Source organism: Microtus oregoni, unplaced genomic scaffold (assembly GCF_018167655.1).
Source record: "Microtus oregoni isolate MIOR12 unplaced genomic scaffold, Mior012 000077F_ref0000221, whole genome shotgun sequence".
In the NCBI taxonomy this organism is placed as follows: Eukaryota; Metazoa; Chordata; class Mammalia; order Rodentia; family Cricetidae; genus Microtus; species Microtus oregoni.
Window position 1 is genome coordinate 2275564 of NW_024544029.1, and position 19961 is coordinate 2295524.

Here is a 19961-nt window from a genome sequence, read left to right on the forward strand (position 1 = left end):
TAGCAAAAATGACTGAATAACCAATTCTCCAACAAATTACTCATAAATAACAACAAAGATTTAGGTATAAAAATTTATCTATAAAAACATTTCCCTATTAACATCTTTAGGCTGTTCTGTGTCTTGTTTTTGAGAGTGCTCTGTGAGCCAGGCTAGCCTCAAACTCAGCTGATGATCTCCAGTTCCCGATCATCCTTCCTCTACCTCCCAAATCCTGGAATATAAGTTACACCTGGGTAAAACATCTTTAAGTTAGTTAAACTTTACACTCCACTAATTTACTTTATCTACATTTGTAAAAACAACTTAAGTTGGGCATGGTGGCCTTTAATCCCAGCACTCAGAGGACCTTTGAGTGTGAGGCCAATCTATTTAAGCCTAGCCAGGACTACATGGTGAGATCCTGTCTCCAAAAACAAAACATCAAACAAACAAATATCCCACAGTAAGGGACTGTTTTACGAGTACATCTGTGTAATAGAATACTATGCAGTCACCAAAAGTCATGCTGTCAAATTAATTTTTATTAAAATGGAATATTCTCAGTACATGAATTGAAAAGAACGGATTATAACATAGCAATGTGCATTGTAGCCAGCCTTGAAAGAGGTTAACTTTGGTAGAATTACAGATGATTTTTCCTTTTGTTTCCAGTCTATCTTTAGAAATTACTAAAGGTTTTAAATTTCCTAAAGTGATTATATTTAGGAAAACTACTATTAAAATATATGCTTATAGCTAACTCTGACTTTATTGCCTGGCTATTAATGTAATCATGATACTCATTACTTTGGTAAAAATTCAAGAAATAATTCAACACATTTGGAAATGGTTTAAATGATATAAAAGTCATCATTTCCCAGAAAACTTAATAAAATTTTGACACTACTTTGTTTAGCAAAAAAATTTATTAGGATATATTACAGACCACAATCTGGTTTAGAGTGTTGTTTCAGCAGACAGCACTGCAACTCACACTGCAATGTCTCAAGACTTAGGCAGCCACTATGCTTCTGAGGCCACATTTCTTTGGATGGAACAGTCAGCAGTACACATCATGGCCATTTAAAGGCAGATAATGGAGATGTGGTGGTCTTACCAGAACAGCAACAAACAGATACAAAACTTTTGGAATGTTAAAATAATGAGTAACTACTACTGGGCATTTCTACAACTTGAAACATGGATCAATGTGACTAGCAAGTTAAAGGGCCCACGGTTCCAAAGGTCAAGTCAATACTGAGTCATGATCAAGAGGAACCTGCAACTTAACTGTGTTAAGTTCATCATACACGGGCAAAACTAATGTGAATTTAAGAAAAAAAGAAAGAAAAACCAAGAATGTAAAAGCAATGTTATTTCTTAACTCAAAGCATGCATTTTCTAACTCATTCTTTAAAAGTTTGTATTTTAATCCAGTTAGAATATATTCTAGTACTAGAATATATTAGAATAGTAAACATTCACTACTTTAAAGCGCTCTAACCAGTGCCCTACCAGATATGGAACACACACCTGTTAATTTCAAGAACAGTGGAGCTCTCCCAAAGACGTAAGACCTTAACACTTCACCACATCACCTACCTTTTCTTCTAAGCTTTAAAACTTGTTTGCAAGACCTAAATTGTATAAACAGATTTTACAGTGTTCTCTACTTCCCAGGAGTCAGTGAAAACCATGCAGGGAAGCGCACGGCACACCACTAGTCAGCAAGGAAACAGCATCAGAGTTCCACATCTGTTCATGGGATTCTGAACTGAAATGAGTACAGTATGCCACTGGTACATAAAACTATCTCCAAACTTCTTCTGCCATCAAAATCTAAACACAAATTAATTAAAAATGTCTGTAAAATACTGCATCATAAATGCCCAGAAATATAAAAATGAAGATCAAAGCTTTTTGGAAATATGTATAGGACTGTAATCATAACCTAACAAAACTTATTATCTACCTAGTACGATCACTCTGGGGTTGAAATCTCAGAACGGTTCTGCCTACCAAAACTAGACAGGAGGCACTCTGCGGAGCTGAGAGTCAGGTACCTGCACTCACAAAACACTGCCCCCATGAGTAGGGAGTGGTAGGCCTCACTTAGCGTGTGTTCACCTTGATATATCACCATGCTATGGGACATCTTTTCAGATAAAAAAATGTCCTCAAAATTTTAAGTGGAATCAAAGTTTATCATAGAATTTTTCTTTCTAGATGGCAATGAAAATAACAGTGCCAAAGCACTCTGAACTTACCTTTCATAAACATTAACATATCCCATTGCTTTAAAAAAATAAAAATAAAAAACCCAAAAACCTCTTGTCCCTGATATCCTAAGCAAAAACATCATTATTTTATTTTTCTCTCCTTCTGTCAGACACAATAACACCTAGATTTCTGCAGCATGGCTATCAATTACCAGATTAACACTTCATACACTGTAAGCACTAGGAAACTTCTGAAGTGTGAGAAGAACTGAATTGTGATTGGACAGTTGACCAACAGCCTGAAGCCAGAGAAGCAGGTCAAGTATTCTTAGTCCCAAAAAAGGAAGGTCGCTATCTCTGAGCAATTCTCCAATTGGCACAAATAATTCACCATCACTGATAGACAGAAGATAAAATGAAAGAACAAAGTTTTTAAAGCTAGCTTTCTCCCACACTGGTCTTCTAAATTCAACAAAGCTTTGATCTGGCAAAGTTGTAATCCAGCAAATCAAACTGCTATTGTTTTTTCTGGGTGGGAGAGAAGCGCACAAAAGCAATACACACAGTGTGACCTTGAGCTGGTGCCAGCAGGAGAGGAGCACCTGCAGGCTTCAAGCTAAGTCTCATGATGGTCTGCTTTTTACCTAAGCATTTACTCAGACATGTGCTTCAAAAATACATTAGGGACCTGTAATTGGTTTATTCTATTAATATCAGAAATATTAGTTGCAATACATTGTTTCAATTTCTACAGTCAGGTGGGGGAGTCATGAAGATCATGTTACTTTTCAGCCTGACAGAATAAATGTATTATACATAGATATATAGATATGTCTACAAGTTTCTGATGTATGCACTCCACTTAAGAAGTTATACATCTTTCAGTATCCACATTAGAACACATTCCTGATAAAAACGCACATTCCATTACACCCTTAATTTTCCCTTGCATTTATTTTATTGGGGGGTGGGGTTAGATATAGAAGTTGCAGTGCACAGCTATATTTAAAACAAAACATTATATCCTACAATAAAAAAAATAATTTTATCAAAACCAGATTCTGATCACAGTTGGTACACGTTGAATTGCACTTTGCAGATATCTTGACAGTGTCCTTTACAGCGCTCCCCATGTCAGCCTATGTTTTTTTCAGTAGACACAGGTTCTTCCAGAGCTTTCTTCTGGCTCCCCTTCCGTGAATATTTGTACTTGTCTACATAGGCTTTAACCAGATTTGCCACTTTAGTAGAATTGACTTCTCCACTCTTACTATGACAAACCTAAAAGAAAGGGGGGGAAAATGTTTTTCACGCTCAATGCCAAGTGGATAGTAGTATGAAAACCCAAAAGAGAACATCCTGCTTCCATGTGCATGCGCATACAAACATTCAAAGGTAAAGAAACAGATGAGAGCAGGATCTAGTATTTATTAACTACACTTGAGCGTTACTACAGCAGAGGTGGTTAAAATAGTCCATGCTGCAGCTACACTTACTTTGTCCACTGCTTTCCGTACAATCTCTTTGTACTCTTCCTTGGTGATGTCTTTATTTTGGTAAAAGGGCTTAATAGCCAATTTTACCTCCTGTGCTGCTTTCTCTTGAATTTGCAATTTCTGATGAGAAGAAAATGTGTGATTATTACCTGCCACTCTTAATCTCAAGACTTTCTAGAAATTTATAAAACTGAAAACAGGATACTGTGACATTGTGAATAACTGTTCAAATATGACATAATACATTTATTAACATATATCTAACATCTCTAAAAATGATTATGCAATATTACCAGTAACATATCAAGCATCAATCCTTCAGATATTAGAATCTGAAACTTCCAATAATAAATCCCCTCCAAGCCGGGCGGTGGTGGCGCACGCCTTTAATCCCAGCACTCAGGAGGCAGAGGCAGGCGGATCTCTGTGAGTTCGAGACCAGCCTGGTCTACAGAGCTAGTTCCAGGACAGGCTCCAAAACCACAGAGAAACCCTGTCTCGAAAAACCAAAAAAAAAAAAACAAACAAACAAATAAATCCCCCCCATCTCTCATAAAACCAAAGCTCTCATTTGGTCATCTTTATTATATACAGAATTGTGCAGGTTGCTCTCAACCTTGAACTTGCCTTGTCTGTCTTGGAGCTATCTGCGCTGGCCTCCACTGGAACACTTACTTTGCTTTCTGCCAATTTTACAGCAGCATTAGAGGCCTGGACGTGACTTGATGACGAAGCATTACCAGAACTTGGTCCCTGAACTGGTCCTGTGTTTCCTGGAGCTGCCGATGGAGCAGGCAAGACCTGTGTAGCCATGGTATTACTTACATGAGAAGCACTGGGAAGGCCCTGTTTTAAAGAGGTTTAACATCTGTCAATGGAATACTGTATTCAAAAAAAAAAATTTACTCTGTGTTATCAGGACCGACACTAAAAAAAAAAAAAAAAAAGAGCTGGGCATGGTGGTGACCGCCCCCCTTCAATCCCAGCACTTAGGAGACAGAGGGATCTCTCTGAGTTTAAGAACAGTCTGGTCTACAGAACAAGTTCCAGGATAGCCAGAGCTACACAGATAAACCTGTCTCTAAGAAACAACAACAAAACAAACAAAATACCTGACAAAGTTATTCGACCTTATTCCTAAGAGAAGTACCTACTTTAGAAGTGTACGAAGGGGCAGTTGAAGAAAAGTGAATATATTCTTCAACAGAGCTCTTACTTAAGTATATCAAATGTCTTTTAAATTATGTATGTGATGATGGCAAGATGACCAAGTGAAAGTACTTGTCACACAAGCCTGACGACCTGTGTTCAATCCCCAGAACCCACAAGATTCTCTGACATCCACATGCCTACTGTGTTAGGCACTCAAAACAAACATACAACAATAAAAAGTAAAGTAAGTAAGTACGGGGAAAGCTGCAGGCACCACGTTTTCAAAGTATCTGCATGTTTTTGGCTCGCACAGGAATTTATCTCCTCTTAGCACAGTAAACTCAAAATCAAACTAAAGGAGACGGTAATGGACATGTCTTTGTCCAAGGCTTACCCAAGCAGACAGCACAAACCTTATCACAAGTGCTCACTAGTTCCTAATCACCTTGCTCCCAAAAATCATTAAAATTTTAGGAAATTTTTTTAAAAAGTGAACTCAAACCTGATCCTAACTTGACCAAACCAAACAGCAGATAGATAGATAGATAGATAGATAGACAGACAGACAGACAGACAGACAAGTTTGAATGTAAATAATGGCATGCATATAGCCTGTACTTTATAATGTATGTTTCTGGTCAATTTTCCTGCCTGGGGATAGGAATGGAAATTAACAAAAGGAATAATGATGAATAATTTAGAAATAAGTAAAAATACAATCAAATATAGCCCTGTTCCTAAATGCCAGGAAACCCTTTCTTATCCTATTTGCTAAATGTTTGGATGCTGATTTAACTCAAGCTACTAAGAACATACCTGTATTTGTTTCCCATCTGGTTGTGAAGCGACGTAGCTGACCTGCTGGGATGGTGGGGGAGGGGGTGGTGGTGGTGGTCCCTGAGGTACACTGGCAGGGGCAGCTACCTGCATGAGAGGCACTCCTGTGTGGAGGTGCAGGGGCAGCTGAGGGTGCATGGTGAATGGGTTACGCTGCATATTCATCAGAGGGGCATGGACGCCCACTGGGTATGGGAAGATACTCATGGGCTGAGGCTGAGCATTCATTGGGGGCTGCATCACATTCATGTGTGGCTGCATCATATTTACAGGTATCTGAGAACCATCAACTTGGTTTGTTTGGTCTTTCAGGTTAGAATCTGTCAAAAGAAAAAAAAAGCTTTGTTTAAAAAAGAAAATGATGTTATACTTATCATAAACACAGAAGCAAACAGCAACAGGCTCGGTTCAACACCAAAAGCTACTTATTTAATCCTGTCATTTATAAATAATATGTAATCACTCTCTAACAAAAGGAAATGCTGACAACGACTAGTGTACGTTCACATAACAAACATCAGAGAACAGACAGCTCCAAGTAGGAGCTCATGCTTTTTAATGCCAGCACTCAGTTGTTTTGAGTTTTGAGGCCACCCTGGTTCTACTTAGCAAATTCCAGCCAGGAATAAATAATGAGACACTATCTTTTAAAAAAATAAAATAAAATTAAGAATTATTAATTCAAACAAATAGTTTTAAAAGATCACATAAATTACAGACATTATACCGACTCAATATTCACGGCATTTTCTTTTATTTTTGGAGATAAATGAAATACAAGTTAAATTACGTACAGTAACATTACAAATTCCTCTAATGCAGCTTGTTGTTACACATATAATATTTCAAAATAATAAAAATTAAAAAAATGTATTTCAGACTTTGTTGAAATTTGGTGCTAAAGAAATACTGACATAGCCAGGCATGATGGCACATGGCTTTAATTCCAGTACTCAGGAGGCAGAGGTAGGTGGATCTCTGAATTTTTAAGTCCAGTCTGTCTTTTACAGTCAGTTCCAGGCCACACACATATATTTGTATATATATAAATAAATAAAGTAAATGTTTATTTACTATGTGTTTGTATAATTAAGAGTGACTTATAATAACCAGGGTTTGGTTTAATAGCATAATTTTAGTACACTGCATTAAGGATCATTTTCAACTCAAGCTATTATCTAATAGCCTCTTTCTACAAGTTAAACATCAAGAACAAGCAGAGAATGTTACCCTGTTCAGGTGTTTCTTCCTCTTGTCTCATCCACCCGGACTGCGGACCTGAAGAATTCCTCCCGCGTCGAGAATAATAGTTCTGTACATCTGCTGGCAGAGTCTTTCTTACCGCCCAACTGGACGCAGATGTCCACCCTGACCTGTCTGCAGGTGTACCGAAAGAGAGATCTTGTTCATTTTTCCGCTTAGAGGGCTGCTGCTCCACAGACTTGAAGGAGTCACTCCCTGAGAGGGGTGTACGGCTCTGCCACCTGTTCTCGCTCTGGTCACTGTAGGCAAAGTTACCTCTATAATTGCCTTTCCCTCGGCCACCTCGACCACGGTTGGACATCCAGCCCGGGCCAAAGTTTTTATTCCAAGAATTCCCTGAATTTTCATTTCTACTTTCTTCCCAGTGGGAATCCTTTAACTTTTCAGGATTTCTGGTCCTTGGATCTGGCCCAGAGTTTATTTTTTCTGTTACCCAACTGGGACAGTCACTTCTATGCTTATCTGTGGAATTTGGATCATTAGTATCTGTAACGACGTCATTTTTTTCTTTTCTTGTGTTTTCATTCTGTTTCTCTGAGTCGTTCCTTCGGTAGCGGTCATTTCCTCGAGGACACCTCCAACCATCATTTGTCCACCTTTCCTTCCACCGAGGAGAGTAGCTATCTCTTTCATTTCTACCAAACGATGAACTCTTACTTTTTGTTCTCAATCTTGATGGTGATCGAGAGCGAGATCTGGACCTTGACCATCTTCTGGCTCTCCTCTCTCTATCTCGATCTCTCCTCTGCCCATCTCTATCACTCTCTCGCTCTCTGCTCCGGGACCTAGACTGTTCTCTTGAGGAAGAATCTTTCACTCTGGATTGAGATCTCTGGTTCTCTCTAGGAGCATCTCTTCTTGGGGACACTGACTCCGACTTTTTGGCTTCCCTAGCATTCTCTCTCTTTGGAGACCGAGACTGCCTTCTTTCTCTTGCCACATCTTTTTTAGGTGAGAGAGAACGAGATTTTCTTCGTCCTCTACCAGACTCTCTCTTAGGCGATGGTGACTGAGAACTCTTACTTTCTATTGCAGTCTCTCTTTTTGGAGATGGAGACTGAGTCCGCCTCTTTTCTTGTGCAGTATCTTTGTTAGGAGACCAAGTTGTAGACGGAGAATGAAATCTAGATCTTCGAGTACGAGGCTTTGGGGCTTTATCCACTAGGCTTTCAGTTGGCTGAGCCTCAGTTTCAGTCTTCTCAATGGTAGGATCAGAAGATAAATTGTTTTCAGAACCGTGTGCCACAGAATCTTCACTCAATTGTTTAGAGTCAGTCTTTACAGATGAGTCCATTTCAGACTCATTCTGGTCACTACAAAATGAGTCACACTCCATAGGTACTGTTTCATTGTTATCTTCACTAAAATGTTTCTCACTCTGTTCAGTCTCGGTGTTAGATAACTCTATAGGTAGGGGAAGTTCAATCAGAGATTCAGTCCTTTCTTCTAAAGATTTGTCCAGTTGGGTGTTGTCAAGATCATGCTTTAATGAATTATCTTCACAATCTTGAATAGCACCGGAACTGTCATTTTCTGAAGTGTCACATGTTGGAATTACTTCTGTAGTTTCAGTCTGAACATGCTCAGGCAACTCAGTTTCTGAGCTGGCAACAGAGTCCAATGTGTGTGTGATTTCACCCTCAGAAGTTTCCAATTTGGGACTCACTACAAATCCATCTGTATTTACTGAAGAATCTTTCAAATCAGTACTTTCCACTGTAAGACTCTCTTCTATTTTTTCATCATTACCTGTGGACCCTGTATTTGCGGACACTTCACCCAAGGGACTGGACACTGGCTGAGGTCCTTCATTCTCAGAAGTTGAACATGTAAGAAAATCATCAGGAGGGCTCTCTGTGCACACAAGTGCCTGAACCTCTGACTCTGAACTTCCAGATGCCTGCTCTTTTTCTAATGGATCACTTCCTTTTGCAGAAGTATCTGTAGAAAGTTCATGGTCTACACTTAACTCCTTAGCCTCCATACCTGTATCTTCTCCAACAAGCACAGGAGGATCCTGAGTACAAGATTCAGAATATGAAAATTCCACTTCTTCTTCTATCTCATGATTCTTAGGTTGTTCATCTTCTGTCTGTTCACTGCAACTTTTCAAGCAATTAACCAAATGATTTTCTCCATCTGTTTGAACAGAAGAAATGCTACTACTTTCTACACCTGACTGCTGCTCTTTCTCCAACAGGGGTGGTGTGTCAGAGTCGGCTGTTTCTTCCTCTACTGAATCACTAGATGTTGTTTTTTCAGGGGGAGGTACAGATTTACGAAGTTTCTTTTTCAATGAAGGTGGTTTTCTTCCTCGTCTTATAGATTTCCGTTTTGGAGCCTGTCTTGTTTGCTTTTCTGATTCAGCTGGAGGGGAAATACTTACAGAGGAATTACTATTCCCTGGGGCATCACAATCGGAATTATTTGACACTGGGGACTTCTGGGGCTGACTAACTGTCTCAGCTCTTGTGTTTCGTGTGGACCTCCTTGTAGGAACAGTTGTTGCAGGTTTTCGTCTTGATCCTCTGGTATTTGATGTGCCAGAAGTTTGCTTTTTTTCTCCTCCTCCTTGGGCATGTGCTAATGCATATCCCTTATAAAAAGTACCTGATAATGTTGAAAAATAAAAGGGTATTTTAATGTGTTTCAAAACATAATCTGACTCTAGTTAGTATCAGAATAACTGCCTGTAATACAGTACAACAGTGTATTTGTGAATCAAGCTGTTTAGTGTGTCTCTGCTAACAAATGAGTAATAGGTGGATTCATCAATATTTGGGGAACTGAGACAGTCCTTATATACCAGGTTAACCTTAAACTCACTATGTAGCCAAGAATGACCCTGACCTCCTGGGTCCTCCTACCTCCACCTCCCAAGTGCTGACATGTGCCACATCATCTAGTCAGTCACCATTATTTTGTCAATGCTACTAAAATAAGGGTACAGCCAGATTGGAGGTGGAAAACTTTACAGAAAAAAAGGAAGGCGTGGCTCTAGGCACAAACCATTTAAGAACACTTTCTAGGCAAAGGAATCAGGAAATGCTACCTGTGAATGAATGTGAAGACTATTTGTTTATAATGAATTCACAGATGTGATTTCTAAATAGCCATGACTTAGACACTAGAAACCTAAACAAAGACAGTTTCTCCATGTCTGCTGTATTTTTCACATACGACATTATAAAGTACATACTGTAAAATGAAAAAATCCAGCTAATTAACACACCATTCCCATAGTTGTATTTGTGTGTGTGGTGTAGAAATTTCACAATCTCCAAGATGATACTATTAACATAATCACCGTATATACACTGGATCCACTGCCTTTATTCCTTACTCAGACTTTGTACTCTTTGATCAGTAACTTCCCAATCTCACTTCTCAACTATAGCCCACTTCACTTCATGGTAACTGCCATGGTGATCTCAATTCCACATGAGGGTAATTATGTTTACTGTCATTTTGTGCCTGGATTTTATCACCTAGCATAATGTCCTCCAGGTTCATTCATTACAAAAGATGGGACTCCTCCCTTTTAAATGGCTACATGATAATCCACTGTGCACACACAGTGGTAATAATTTTAAAGCAAGAAAATACCCATTTACAGAAATAGTCAAGAGTTACTCTAATTAACTTAGTTATTCTAAATCATCAACACTAACATGTTTGTGAAAGTAAAAGGAGCTAATAATTATTTTTAAAACAAAAAATAAATTCACAAACTTTACCAAAATTTTCTAATGACATGGTACTTGCTGGGAAAATAGTCCTTGGCAACACAGAGGCAATCAAAGGAAGGACTTCTGTCTCAATACTCCAAGGTACAAAACCAACTCTGAAAATTTAAGCAAAGGCTTCTTTAGTTATGTGTCTAAAAACTGAGCTCGGAATTTAAAACTACAGCATTCTCCAAATTAAATTAGTAATATTAAAATGTAGAGCTTATGCTTTTGCCCAAATACCTAAACATATAAACTCAAGGTTATTCACTACCCAAACATGGTCACAATTTGCAAAGGAAATAAAACAAAAAAATTCAATGTTTAAAGGCGGTTTTTTTTGGGGGGGGGAGGGGTTGTCAAGGCAGGGTTTCGCTGTCCTTTGTAGACTAGGCTGGCCTTGAACTCACAGAGATCCACCTGCCTCTGCCTCCCCAGCACTGAGATTTAAAGGCCTGAGCCACCACCACCCAATTAAAGGCATATTTTTATGTTAAAACAAGATAAAGAATTCAGAATATAGTTCCTTCTCTTTTAAATAATGAAACATTTTATCAAGATGTTGCTTGGGAGTATGGAACAATGTCTTAATGGTTAAGGGTACTTGGTGCTCTTTCAGAGGACTCTAGTTCAGTTCCCAGCATGCATGCTGTGTGGCTCACAAACTGCCTGTGACTCCAGCTCCAAGAGATCCTACCTCTCCCATGGCTTCCAAAGGCACCCACACATGTATTTACATATGTACATTCACACGCAGACATAATTATATGTTTTCAAAAAAATAAAAGAATTTAGTCTTTAAAAACAGATTTTAACGTTTATTCTCTTCTGCTACTATAAAAAAATACTAACTTTGAGGTGAACTCAATATAAACTGATAAGTTCCTTTAAGTATATAATTGATGACTTTTAGCCAATATGTATATTCATACATAAGAAGGACCATTTCTATCTTTTCAGTAAGCTTTCTCCCATTCTTCTGAATCATTATCCCTTCCTCAGGTCACCTACTGAAGGAATTTTTATGCTACATTTACATTGTAAAATTCTTAAACTGAGTGATGTCTTTTCAAAGTTGTCAGGAATGGCATGGACCAGTTAAGAGTCCTCAAGATTTTCTGCATTCAAGCCCAATCCACTTTTCAAGCATTTTCTATATTTATTTTTCACCATTTCTAGACAATGAAGGCATTAGATACAAAATTCTATCACGGTGACAAGATCTTCTAACAGAGAAAGAATACAAAGTTCAGGAGCTCCTCATCAATGCACACAGCAGCTCGAGTCAGTAGTGTGTATTTGGCACTGCCCCAGCCCTGGGACTATTAAAAAGGACTGGATTATAGAAAGTCTGAAGGCCAGGGCAGAGCAGGCCCTCGACTAAATCATTATTCACAAGAGAATGTTTGGAAACGGAAACAGAAACAATGACTCAGCAGATAGTACACAGATAGTCTTCATTAGGCATTTGTAACACCAAAGTTTAATTCACTTTTTATTTTATATACTTTTAATTTATACTTGTAAAAGACACTCCTTAAGAAGATACGATACTATCAAATATGAAACATATACTTAAGAATTTAATGATATTTTTGGGTTTACATTAGCATATAAATTTTAGTGAACAATTTTTACCTTCCAATTCCAGGTAATGTATTAGGGAACCATGACAACTGCAATTCCTGTCGTTTTTGCCTAATCAATGCATTGATTTCACTGACTTCTACAGATTCTGTACTAAAAAAATAAATTTAAACTTTCATTAGAATTCCAACAATTAACAAGTGTAAAAACTGAGATATGAAATAACAGCAATAGTTTCCACACTTTCAAAATAAGCATATCCCTGCTTTTTTACACTACAAAGCAAAACATTTAAATAATGCACACTACACCTGGAATCCTACAGTATGTGGCAGGATACTGTCTGCCTTGTGAAATGGTCTCAAACTTACTATGGAGTCAAGCTGACCTGCTGCACTGCCAGACTATAGCAGCGCTCCATCATGGGTACTTAACAATGAGGTCTTTAGGCAACTTTCTATTCAGATATTAACTCCAACTGGTGAAAGAAATTCTTACTCAGGACAATCATGTCCTACTTTAGAACAAAATAGGAAAATAAAAAGAGATGTGGTTATCTTAACCAAAAATAGATTTAGCTTAGCTTTTCACAAAGGGATTCAGATGTAACTGTTTCTTGAGTACTCTGCCAAGCCCTAAAATATCACAATTATGTTCTACTTTGTTGGTTCAGTTAAATTTGTGTAATTTTAATTCAATATTTAAATCACAAAAACATATGCTCAACATCTATCTGTAAATTACTATACATCCAAGGAAGACAGAATCAGCTCTAAAATAGGTCTGTTTTAATAGGTACTACTCTTACAATTTCACCTTGTTTCTCCAGCATATATCAAAATTCACACAGCAATTTACTACTAAAACAAAGGTCACTGACATAGGCAAGCACTGTAGAACACAGACTATCACAAAATAACAAGTTTTCTCTTTGCCGGAACTAGTTTGTTTTTCAATAGGAATAACAATAATAAAAAAATTAGTTCTCATCACTTTCACTGAGCCCAGTCAAATTTTCTACCGAAAGTTAATTATGATTAAAACCCAAGTGTAAAGACCAAATACTAACCAGGAAGCTCTATGGGTTTGAGGTCCCACACTGTGGCTGCCACAGGAAAACAAACTGGACACATAATTTCCGATACAAGGATCCGTACACTGATTTGATCCTCGAACCTAAAAACATAAAAAGTTGTTAACAAAACCAGAAACAAAACTACTTTAAAGTACTGGTATGCACCTTAAACACTAAATAACTATAAATGTTATTATCTTTAAAAGAAGGTATTTTTTTTATTTCAACAAACCTTTGTCTTTACTGTGGCATTTTTCTTTTCCCTCATTTTATTGTTTGAAAAGTTTCCTATAAAACAAGCAAACAAACAAACAGAACCTGGTTACTGGTACTTGCCTCACATTTTATTTCAGAAGTCTGTACACCTTTGACATTGACAAAGAATGTCAAAGTGTCTAGGAGTGTTTCATATCTAGTATTATTTGCATTAAAAAAAACTTCCCAAATGCTAATTGCATAATATCTTACTAAACCACAGATAAAGAGAAAATGCGTAAGGCTACAATAGATAGAACTGTCATGCTTAGAGCCTAACGGGTATGATTCTAATCAACATTTTCTATCACCTTATGTAAATGTTTAACTTTTAAAAAATTTTACATACAAGTCTTTAAGTGTTACATGCAATTAAGATATTTAGGGCTTCCTATCCAGCTATTAGGACAGTTAGCTGTGTTCATCTCAAGCAGGAGCTGCCCAAGGGGAAGTGAGGTGTTTGGCCACTGACAGTTCAGACCAAGGGGAAGTGAGGTGTTTGGCCACTGACAGTTCAGATCAAGGGGAAGTGAGGTGTTTGGCCACTGACAGTTCAGACCAAGGGGAAGTGAGGTGTTTGGCCACTGACAGTTCAGATCAAGGGGAAGTGAGGTGTTTGGCCACTGACAGTTCAGACCAAGGGGAAGTGAGGTGTTTGGCCACTGACAGTTCAGATCAAGGGGAAGTGAGGTGTTTGGCCACTGACAGTTCAGATCAAGGGGAAGTGAGGTGTTTGGCCACTGACAGTTCAGATCAAGCACCCGGGCTCTTCCGCTGACTGGTGCAGCAGTGCTGCTGCCCTGTTGCTTATCACTTTTTCTTTTTTGCTTTGTCCTCATCTGGAAATTATTTCTGTGTAATTTCAAATTAGGCAGCATAAAGCATATATTCTTTTTATTTTAAGATTTGTTTTATTATTTTTAAGCACATATGGGTGGTGTGTCTGTGTGTGAGTCTGTACATATAAGTGCTGGTACCCAGAGTCCAGAGGCAACGGATTCCCCATAGCTGAATTACAGGCAGCTGTGAGCTGAGTGATAAACAGGTATTCAAAGTCTGATTGACTGAGTCCAAATTTAACAGATTAGTAATTATATAGAAAAAGCATGTCCTTGAGAAATTCCTGAAAGGAACTGGAGAGATGGCTCAGGTGGTAAAATGTCTGCTGTACAAGCACAGGGATCTGCATGTGAATCCCCAGAACCCACGTAACAACTAACTAAGGGAGTAGACACCTGTAATCCCAGAGTGGAAGAATAGAGACAGGAGGATCCCAAGGGATTAATGGCCAGCCAATCTAACTGAGCTGATGATCTAGTTTCAGGTTTAGTGAGAGACCCTGTCTCAAAAACTTAGAGTGAAAGACTGATTAAAGAGGACACCAAGATACACACACACACACACACACAGTCACTACATATACCCCCCTCAAAAAAAAAAAAAAAAAGAAAAGGGAAATGCCTGAGACTTTTTTTGTAAGCTGAATTTACTACGAATGGTAAAAACAAACCAAACTTAAAATTCACTTCAAGGTAGAAGAGCCCTAAGGTAATGCTCAGCCAATCTATGCAAATACTCCAAACTCCAAATATCTAAGATTCATGGACATTTTACCACCTCCCCTGAATATGCAGAATAAGACTACAATACAGGTTACTAAACACCAAGTAATCAGAAAACTTTATTTTTCTCTTAACACTTCCTTTCCTTCCTTCTCCCTTCAACCGAAGCACAGAGAACAAAAAAAGGGAACAGCACAAATGACCACCATGAAAGCAAGGTAATGTAAAGTAATTTTGAAGAGATCTAAAAAGTTCCATTATCAACTATTTTCAAAATCAAAGTATTACTAAGAAATCTAGGGCCAGCAGTGGTAGCACACACCTTTAATCCCAACCATCAGGAGACAAAGACAGGCAGACAGATCTCTGTGAATCTGAGGCCCAGCCTGGTCTACAGAGTAAATTCCAGGTCAGCCAGGGCTACACAGAGAAACCCTGTCTTGGGGGGAAGGTGAGGGAGAGGATCTGGAAAACACTAAGTTACAACACACACACACACACACACACACACACACACACACACACACACACGAGCAGAGTTACTTACTATACAACACCTTGAAGTCATGAAATTTTTCACACAATAGATCTTCTCGAATAAGGATCCTTTTTCTGTAGATATGGATAAAAGTTTAAAAGATTTTTTTAAAAATCTTGTTCACTTATTTTTTTCTTTTTAAATGGTTTTTCAAGACAATACTTTTCTGTGCAGCCCTGGCTGTCCTAGAACTCACTCTGTAAACCAGGCTGGCCTCTAACTCAAGAGATCCTCTTGCCTCCTGAATACTGCTAGGATTAATGGCATGTACCTCTACCACCCAGCATGTTCATTTATTTTTAATTCACTACCCATCATAATAAATCTATTATGCATAAATCTTATTAATACTACTGGAAGACAATAAATGGTTAAATATTCTCATGAATTCAGATCAAATAGTAATAGGCAAAACTAGATTTTAATATGAGTTGTACTATTTCAGTACTAAAGCAATTTTATTGACTTATCATGACTGGTTACTGAGCCATGCAAAACAGAAGTATGAGAGGTTATTACTTTTTTAAAGGAGCAATTGGAAATACCAGCAAAAAAAAAGCATGCCTGAGTGTCACCTTCCATTCATTCAACATTCTCTCCTCTAACGACTGTAACTGGAGCTTTTTATAGGCAAAAAATGCTGCTGCACCCCTTTACTTAGCAGGAATGAGGAGGGAGAAAAGAAATGAAGGTGAACCTCATCTCAATGCACTGTATGTCTGTAGTATGAAGCTGCCAAAGTTATTTTTACTCAACTACTCATGGTCATACCGAATCCCACTTGTAAAGTTGATCACTAACCTTTTATCACTTTTGGAACTTTCATGATAGAAGAGTTGTTTCTTAAAAGACCTTTCACTTTCCTTGTCTTTTATTTCTCTCAACTGTCTTTTTACTTGAATCTATAAGAAAAGCACAACTATTAGAGAAGTATACCAACACTGCACACAGCTTTTCAATTCTCCTTTGTGATTACAAATTAACGAGGCAGAAGTACCTCACTGAAAAGTGCAGTCACAGACTGACACTGTGCACTCGGGAGAATGAAGAAGACAAACCAAGAATCCCAGACGAGTCAGGGCAGCATACAAATATCTTTAGCAACATAATTTTATAAAAATGGTGAAAACAGTTTGTCTTCCGGAGACTCTATTAAAACTTTTATTATCTTAACACTTTTCTCCAAGATATTTATGGTAATATGCATATTTGGTAAACAGATAAGCAATTATAACAACCAGATCCTTCTGTTTTGTGTATATGTTTATTTTTAAGTATGAGCAAGCTTGTGAAGGCCAAAGGAAGGCTTCAGTATTTTCTCACAAGCACCACTCACATTTCTGTTTCCAAGGCCAGGTCTCTAATAGGCCTCAAACCAGTTGCTAAGTAAGCTATGTTGCTGGCCAGCAAGACCCAAGGCAAAGGTCGCAGCACACACTACCCCTACAATTATTTTTTAAATGTAGACATGGAACTCAACTACTTACGCGTCTATGCATTTTACTGCCTGGGCTATCTCCCCAGCTCACAAACCTTTCTCTAACATACTTTATTTGTACTGCAATACTGTTTGCACTTTATATCAAGACTCATGAATAAAAATAGATCAAAACAAGCTAAAAAAAAAACCTACATTGAAAACTAATACTAAAATAGTTGTTTCTCTATACCCTCCCCACCAGTAACTAAACTGTAATGGACATCAGTTTTTCTCATAGAGGCATCACACACATTGTCTATGGTTTTATTTAAACTATCATTTATTGTCATATATTTATTATATTTCTCATATATCTTACTTACTCACCACTGTCCTGTCCTATCTTCCTCTTTTCCTCATGAACTCAGGAATGTTTCTATTTATTTTCTTCTTTTTAACAAGCCAAAAATCAACAATAAAAATATTAATCATTTGTAAGAGTCAGAGGAACAGGATGTGTGCTATGAGACTGAGTGTCAGAGAAGCTACACCCATGAAGTCTCATCAACATGGCTGCCTAAACAAGACCCAAACAAGGATGGCCCCAACAGATACACTATCATGGAGGTGGGAAATCCCACAGGGCTTCAACCCTAGACAAAGAACTACAGCTACCTCAGGGATGCTGAGAGCAGAAGAAATTACCTTTTCAGGAAACAATCCCCCAGTTGGCTATCTAATACCAAGTGATCAGCCCTAAAATCATATGCATACAGTAACATTACATACTGAGTAGATTATGTTTATATATTTAGGGATATATAGATATAAATACATGCAAGCTTATCTATATAATAACAATTAAGAAAAAGAGGCCAGAGGTCATAAATTTGAGAGCTAGTAAGGCAAGAGACCTGGGAAGAGTTGGAGGGAGGAGAGGGTAAAAAGACCAATTATATTTTAATTTGAAAAACTAAAAAATTTTTTTAAATATAATAATGACTCATACTAAATAACATCAATGGCATTTAAGTACAAAGATGTCAATTTATTTTTAATTTTACTTAGCTAGTCTCCAAATTTTGTTTTTCCTAAGAATGGTTTTTAGATATTTGGAGCTTAAGATTTATGGACGTATCTTTGAATGCAATACTCCAATTAAAACTTTTTTTGATGAAATATATGTATTCAAAGTGCTGCCCAACTAAAAACTGTTTCAAAATACAGGAAAACAATCATGCTGATGGTATTTGGAAATATAAGTATTCTATTGTAGCACAAATAATAAAAGCCCAGAGACAGATAGTGGTTCAACCTGAAGATCAGAAAAGCAAAGCAGCCAACCACTACAGACGTTTTACCTCCACCATATCTTCAGACCAAAGGGGTGAGATCCTGTCTCTACCAAATCTCAGACTGCAATGAGCATCTGTCTCCTCCCACCTTATATTATTCTCTCAGCCCAGTCACCTAGCTCTTGCCTCCATCCCCCTAGTGCTGGGATTAAAGGCGTGGGATCATCTTTGTGTGAGCTCTTTGAGACCATTTCAATCTTGTGTGGCCCAGGTGACCTTGAACTCACAGAGATCTGTCTGCCTGAGTTTCCCAAATTCTGGGATCAAAGGTGACACCACCACTCCCTGGCCTGTACGGCTGACTAGTACGGCTGCTTAGCCCTCTGATCTTCAGGCAAGTTTTATTTATTAAAACACAAATAATATACCAATAATTCTATAGTTAAATCCAACACTTCTTTTAAAGCATCTCATCTACCACATCTGTACAATAAGGTAACCACTATGGTATGCCCACTCTAGAAGGCAAAGGAAAAAGGTCCAGTATTTTAGTTACCAGTGTTGAAAGCTATGAGCTTGCCATGCTAGAGAAAAATGATGACACACATTAAACCTAAAGGTGAACAATTTTTAAAAATATATTAACTAGAGACCTATCAAAACAAAGTAGCTCCAGTTAACATTCTGAAGTTCATAAACTCAATGAAATCTAAACTTACCTTAGCACAACCTTCAAATGCACTAAGTTCAAACACGGCCTGAAAAGGTTTCCGGTCGATTGGACAAGAAGCCAATATCTGAGAAGTGATTAGAAATTATATATTTACATTGTATATTTAGAAGAGGTTACAATTAAACTACACTAATAGTTGTAATTTTCCACTACCACAGAAATATACTTTTTTAATTTCAAAGCAGAGAGGAAATGACTGTACCATAACACAAAAGCACAAGCACCTCAAGTTTGCTTCACTCACTCAAATGCTCACTAAACGATACTAACTGGAGTAAAGAAATCATGAGCTGTCACATACTCACTAAGATACCATTAGGACGTGCTGCTCCAGTGAATACTTCAAACCTACTGCTCTGCCATATAAGGCTGGCTATAATGCTAAGCTTGTGAAATTCTAAATCGGCTATAGAAAAATGCCTTAAGGAAGCCATTTACATTAATACCCTATGATTTAACACTTCTGCCAAATTATTTTGAATAGTTGTTAGAACTGAGAACATGATTAAAATACGGAAGAATGAAGCATTCCTCCAGTCTCGTTGGTTCTAAATAATCCCTCCAGAAGTACTTACATACTTTTGCTGCTACCCAATATACACAAATCTTTTTAATATTATAATTCATATGATAAATTGCATTGTTTTCTTCTAAATTAATGATCAGACATTGGCTCAAAGCAATTTTTCTTAACATCATGATATATCATAAACTTTAGTTTTCTTTTCTTTTAATTCATATAAGTTTGAACATATTTTCTTATTTTTAAGAGTACATTAAAAAGTTCTTTAAAGGAAAAATCTATCCATACTAATTTTT

The 19961-nt window shown here is 37.6% G+C and overlaps 1 protein-coding gene across 3 annotated transcripts in view; it reads right to left on the reverse strand.

Moving 5' to 3' along the window:
• Window positions 1-514: 514 nt before the first annotated feature.
• Scaf11 (SR-related CTD associated factor 11) overlaps window positions 515-19961 on the reverse strand; it is a 45512-nt gene continuing 26065 nt past the window's right edge. Inside the window, exons 4-15 of one of the 3 annotated variants that reach the window (XM_041642527.1) lie at window positions 19129-19206; window positions 16496-16596; window positions 15704-15768; window positions 13572-13627; window positions 13334-13440; window positions 12316-12417; window positions 10687-10793; window positions 6917-9559; window positions 5666-6006; window positions 4325-4498; window positions 3698-3817; window positions 515-3482 (exon numbers count right to left, since the gene is read on the reverse strand). In XM_041642527.1, coding sequence (XP_041498461.1) covers window positions 3336-3482; window positions 3698-3817; window positions 4325-4498; window positions 5666-6006; window positions 6917-9559; window positions 10687-10793; window positions 12316-12417; window positions 13334-13440; window positions 13572-13627; window positions 15704-15768; window positions 16496-16596; window positions 19129-19206 — 4041 coding nt within the window. In that variant the 3' untranslated portion in view covers window positions 515-3335. Of the gene's footprint in view, window positions 3483-3697; window positions 3818-4324; window positions 4544-5665; window positions 6007-6916; window positions 9560-10686; window positions 10794-12315; window positions 12418-13333; window positions 13441-13571; window positions 13628-15703; window positions 15769-16495; window positions 16597-19128; window positions 19207-19961 lie in introns of all 3 variants that reach the window. The other 2 variants (XM_041642528.1, XM_041642526.1) reach the window with 2 other exon arrangements.